Genomic DNA, 6,000 nt, shown 5'->3' with positions numbered 1-6,000 from the left:
AACAATAAGCAGACCGAAAGAGCGCACCAGGCTGAAGACCTACACACTCCTGGTAAACTGTGACTTCTGTTTAATCTAAAACATCCAACAACCAAACAGTAGCTTTCCGACCCCGAGCACCGGTCCACATGCAGCTGGGCGATCATTTCCAGGGCGGTGTCCTCAAGGAAGAGGCTATTTCCGGGGCGGGTCATTATCTTATATCCAATCACAGGGTGTTCGTGTCAGTACTGCCACGACACGAGCAGCCAGCCGTCCAATATTTTATCAATTAACACAGACTGTCTGTGATTGGCTCACACTGCCGACACAACTTTATTTAAGTTGTTAAATAGAGGAAAACAGCAGAAGCAATCGCGTGTGTATGAGCTTCTTTTGTTGCGGGAGGTAAGACCTGTGCGGGAAGTACCCGCCTAATTCGGAATGCACACTAGTGTATTCTATTTCTTGGTTTGTAGCTCAAGGTGTCCTTCGTTTATACTAGAAAAACCCCACAATTATCCCCACTGTTCTTTGTTATATAACCTAAGAGTCGTTCATGTATAACCTTAAATCGAAAACAATACTCATTTATATTATTTTCTAACAGGACACGCATTGAGTACTCCTGATGTTTTTATACAGAACTCGAAATTTCCTTCTTTATATATCCGTAATTATAATTAGTTTATTACTCCAAATGCACGTAACTGCATACTTAAGATCGGGTTTCATTGTGTGTATGCATATGGTATTTCTATAGCACAAATCTTGCCAAAAGGCAGTTGAGTGCTGTACTTGTTCAGAGACACTGATACAGTCAATGGAATATGCCTGGTTGTGGATAGTTAATGCATTATGATGTATTGTTCTTTAAAGAGGTCGCTCGCTCCTAAATTGGAGCAGTGTTGGTGCGGTCCTGATGGATATAGGGATGTTGTTCCAGATCTCGGGTGCATATGTCTTGTGTTTTTAAAAAACATTTTTTTATATTTCTTAATCTTCAGACTGAGATTAAATGAAATGATTACGCACTTGTATAGCACACGACTACCCGTAGGCATCTCGGCGCTTGTACGAATACCACCGAGGAACCCTTCCTGGCCTTTCCCTGTGAGGAGCCCACTCCTGGGCACCCCCAGGGTGAAGTCCTGCATCCTCAGCTTTTGTTGGGGCCGTTGTAGAGATTAAGCAAGCTATTGCCCAGAGGTGCAGAGTGGGACTCATGATTAGAATAGGCACCGAGGCGAGAATTATCAGGTCCAAGGAAATTGAGCCCGAGACCCGCTGAGGTGGGAATTGAACCCTGGTCCCGCCAGACTACTGCATCAGGGTCTGCTGCTCTAACCATTGAGCCACACCTCTCTAGATGTTCTGGCTGCAGTTGTGGCGAGAGCCACAACAGATGAGCTTGTTTTCAAGAGAAGTGTGGTATTGGTCATGATCACTTTGTAAATGATGCAGCTGGTGTGAAGATGGTGTGGGTCGAAAATTGAAGTCAATGGAGGTCAGTTAGGATGGGGGTGAGGTGATCATAGCTCTTCGGTCCTTGAAGGAGTTGTGTTGAGGTATATAGGATGCCCATAAGGGATACCACTGTAGAGTTTGGGAGTCCACTGAGTAGGGCATTACTGACATCCAAGAGTATTAGTGCTTGAACAGTAGTTCTGAAGTCTTTTTGGAAGAAACAGTTTAACTTTCTTTAGGAAAGACAGCTTCTAGCATGGCATTTCGTGAGAGTTTAAAGCCATCAAGGTTCATGTCTATGAGCTTTCATTATGCATGCCAAAGTTTCATACCACAACCCCACATGTAGTAATGTGTGTGCACTTGTATACCCGAAGACCCTTATTCATAAATTAAATGTATATTGGGAAACATCCTAATTGTTATCACTCAAATGCATCAAAACCTCTTCATTTATGTTTGAAGGAAACAATTCATGTCACACAATGATTTCAGTTCTGGCTTTAAATTAGCCTATATGCATGCCAAAACACTGTTCATTCCTTTTTCAAAACACTCTTTATCCATATTACAAAATGTCTCCTCAAACTATAAAACATCATCTATCCTGCAATATACTCTTAATCCATATCAAAAGATGCCCATTGTGAATTATAACTCCGTATTTTTATGCCTTATTCAGAACTTCTCAGGGGTGTCATTTATTTGTATTGTGTACTGGGAATTCTAGAAATGTTTGGGAGTTCAGGAGATGGTTGGAAGCTGTGTGGAGGATGGAGGTGGAGCTGCCGTTCATCAGGGCTGTTTTGGCAACTAATGCCTTAACTGGTTTGAACGTTCCGCGCCAGTGCGGAACGTTCTAATAAAGGGGCGGGGCCGCGTCGGCCAACGAACGTGCGCAGCACTACTGAGGTAGTGCTCGCAACGGCCGTTGGCCGACACCCGCAGCGAACGGGCTAAGGAACTCTTTACTTCACCATTGAATCCAGCATCTTCACTGCAGTTTTTAGCAACGAGTTAGCCCTAATAGCCCATTGAATCCACATCTAGGTTGTCTCAGGCAAGAGCAGTTCTAGACTGCCTTGTTACAGTTCTTAGTGCTAGCCCCGCACGTTTTCACAACCTGCTCCTTTTGTGCATTTCCGCACATCATGCAATTTTAGGGCTCTGTTACGATGGCGGGTGGACAAAACCCGCCCACCACCGCAACGGCTAAAGGGACCACCCGCCATAGGTGCTGTCAGCAGCCCCTGCCGCAATGTCAGAAATGCATGCACAATGTGACGGGTACCATAGATCCCCCCCCCCCCATGTGCACCCCCCAACACCCTGGGGGCCCGCAACGGGCCCACAGAAGCAAAGACCGCATGGCCATGGAAAGGCTGATCTCCGCCAACATCCTAATATGGATGGCGGTATCTTGCAGACACCGCCATCATATTAAACATGTTTTCCGCCCGGTTGACAAGTTGACTGGCAGAAAAGCGGTGGACGGTCTTTCCGTCCGCTGCGGACGCCCCAGCCATACTAATATGGCGGAGGGTCTTTCTGGTGTGGATGGCGGGCGGTTCGCCCCCGCCGGGACGGCGGTAGGTACCGCCGGCCCGGTGGATGCGAACCACCCGCCATCCTAATGGGCCCCTTACTTTCTTGGGGATAATTTCTTTGTGAGTGAACTTTAGATTTTTTCAATCTTGCCCTCAGTGTTGTTACCATTTAATGTTTGTGATCTGCTGCTGACATCCGCTCATCTGGGCACGCCATATTTATAGCTCTGACCGGTTGCTGACTCGCACATCCATGCAATCTTGTCTGAGCTCTTCTTTTTGCTTCACCACTGCTCAGAATTCTGGTAAGGTTAATTTAACGTCCTGCTTCTGCTTGACTTCTGATGTAACTCGTCATTTGTAATCCAGCAACGGGAAAGCCTAAAAAAAACAGTAGTTACTATTGGTTATACATTTTCTGCTTTTATTTTTCTGTAATATGGGCTCATATCTCATAGGAAGTCCAAGACAAAGAACAGCAATATCTATTTTAACTTCTGCAATGGAATTCCTTCCAGTGCCTGCTGAACCCAACCTAAATTTGGTGGAATTGAATTAGTATTTTTAGGTCGAGCCTAGGCAGCAAATGCGCTTTCTCGCTATATGCTGTATTCAGCCTCCAGTTTCTGATTGGCTTTTGTCAGTGTCCTTTAAAAAACGTTGCTTCCAATTGGATAATGGTTCCTGCTTGTCCCACCTTTTTAGGATTTGCCTACGCAGCGCACAAGTGCTGCTTAGGAGGGACCTCTTGGAATCGCTCTGTACTTTCTTGGAAACTCGTGCATGTTTTGCACTGTTTCCAATGAGTACTCGTGCATGGAGAGGGTTTGGCTTGCGGGAGCGAGCAGCAGCGCCATCTGTTTGTAATTATTGCGCCTGCTGCTGCTTGCTCCCGTAAGGCAATCGCGCTGTATACAAGAGTACTCTTTAACTTTCGGGGCCGCGCTTGTCTTTCAGTGCTTGTTTTTCCAATTCTAGCCCTGGTCCTTGGAGTATGTTTGCTCCATTTCCTGCATTGCACTGTCCCTTAAATAATTAAATGCATAAATAGGTTTCCAGCCGGAGACATTATGGTGCATGCTGGTCGCTGCTACCAGTGCGCTGATATCCTATGTACATTTCTCCTTAAATAAATGAAGTAATGCAGGGATTTGACTGGAAGCGCCGGCAGTGCGCTCTCTCCTTGTGTCTCTGCCACCGTTATTCCAGGGCGGTGGCTGCAATACCGCTCAGCTACTGATAGGCGTCTCAGCTCTGCGGTCACCTCACGCTCATTCCTGCAGCTAGGCAGCTCCCTATCTGCCCTCCCGCTTCCTGGCGCACCCTTTTCTAATGAGGTAGGAGCGATGTGCAGAGGGATACAGGGCTCTGAAAGCTGGCTGTGCTCTGTGCCAAGAGTACAGGCATCGGGACTGAGCTCCATACTGCCGGGGATCTGGGGAGAGCTGGCTGTGCTATCTCTAGTAGGGAGCCGAAGTGAGCAGCAGACTGCCCTCTGTCACTGACCAGCGGGCACTGGTGCCCAGGAGGATAAAGAGCAAGTTGCCCCTTGTCGCTACCAGCATGAGCAGGGCGTGGACAGTCCAGCAGGTATCCTGAAGAGCAGGAGGCGGGCTGGATGCCAACCAGCCCGCGAGAGCCGAGGAGCCCGATCCAGGTAGGTGCTGCAGGTGTAGAAAGTGGTAGGAACTTTTGGGGAAGGTAGTTTGCAGGAGGTGCTTGTTGTCTGAGGAAGCAGCTTGGACCCTCGGTGTTAAAGCTTCAAGCTTTTAAAGTGCAACATGTCCCCATTAGGCTGTGGTGAATACGGGGAGCAGAGCCCCCTTTCTGGACTCCTTTGTCCTGCGCCGCGTGGGTCATGTGCACCTTTGGCTCTTTCCATCTTCGGATCCGGGGGACGGCAGCTATTGTAATGCTTCAGTCAGGATAGGAGTGTTGTGTGTAATGTCCAGTTGAAATAGTCGGGATGGCTGCTCAGCCACTTATGTTTTTTGTATTCCGGTACTTGGAGACTTGAAATATGAGGGGAGAAACTACAAGTAGCAGAATGCAAAGTGATGGGCTTAAAAATCAGGACCAGCCAGCACGAGTGACATCATGCACCCTGACCTTTAGAGACGGATCTGTAAAAAGTTGTTCTGTAAGACTATTTAAATTGTGCAGCCGGGATTACACTAGATTCTTTGGCTCCTGGCCTCTGAATGTCCAACATGGCTATAGGTAACAGGAAACAAGGGGGTAAGAAGTTTAATTGGACCCAGGTGGCGCCTGGTTTTGTTAAATGATCTGAATAAATGTTATCTTTCATAAATATGTCTCGATCAGGAAACTTTGGGTTAGGAAGGGGTGATGGTTATAAGGTGCCAAAGGCGAGACCTATTGGCTACGCCAATGCTCGTTTCACAAGTTTTGACTCCCATGGATTGCCTCCAGGACTTGTCTTCTTCCACTTGTCCTATTTTACTTAAGGCTCAGGAACTTAAAAAAAAATGTTGACCAGCTGTATGCAAACTCTCGCTCCCTCTCCTCGGGTTGCAGCTACCTCCTATTCTTACTTGTTTGGTTTGCCTTGGCTCCTGCATCTGCCTGGTGCCCGCTTCCTGGGCGCCGCGCTTCATGGTTAGGAGGGCATTTACATTTTCTAAACAGAACCATGTGTTTCATGTAAACAAACTTACTTTTGTTTTATTAACATCGCGCTTCATGTTTTTAAGGACTAATCAGGATTCCAGCCCCACGGCAAGAGCACTGTACCGGCCGTCCCCCCCTCTCCCCCCCAATTCCCCAAAAGGCATTTTATGATGGGGGTAGGTGGTCCACACTGTGCTGTGCTCCCATGACTGCGGCCCTTGAAATTGTCGTGCTTTGGATTTCTTTTGTGTCCAGCTCTAGCTGAGACGATGCAGGGCTTGTGTTCGCCGAAGTGATGCGGATAGGAAGAACTCGAAACCTGAGCCGATCTTGTGACAGACTTTGGAGTGCTTACTGAGCCAAGGTCCATGGGAAA

At 47.4% G+C, this 6,000-nt stretch overlaps 1 protein-coding gene across 2 annotated transcripts in view; it reads left to right on the top strand.

Moving 5' to 3' along the window:
• Positions 1-291: 291 nt before the first annotated feature.
• G6PC3 (glucose-6-phosphatase catalytic subunit 3) overlaps positions 292-6,000 on the top strand; it is a 72,709-nt gene continuing 67,000 nt past the window's right edge. Inside the window, exon 1 of one of the 2 annotated variants that reach the window (XM_078645228.1) lies at positions 292-387. Coding sequence is in view for 1 of the 2 variants with exons in the window: in XM_078645229.1 (XP_078501355.1) it covers positions 365-387 (23 nt within the window). In the remaining variant the exon portion in view is untranslated. The remainder of the gene's footprint in view (positions 388-6,000) is intronic. The other variant, XM_078645229.1, reaches the window with a different exon arrangement.

Source organism: Lissotriton helveticus, chromosome 5_1 (assembly GCF_964261635.1).
Source record: "Lissotriton helveticus chromosome 5_1, aLisHel1.1, whole genome shotgun sequence".
NCBI classification, from domain to species: domain Eukaryota; kingdom Metazoa; phylum Chordata; class Amphibia; order Caudata; family Salamandridae; genus Lissotriton; species Lissotriton helveticus.
The sequence above is the reverse complement of the archived record's forward strand: the minus strand, read 5'-3'. Positions and strand labels throughout refer to the sequence as shown.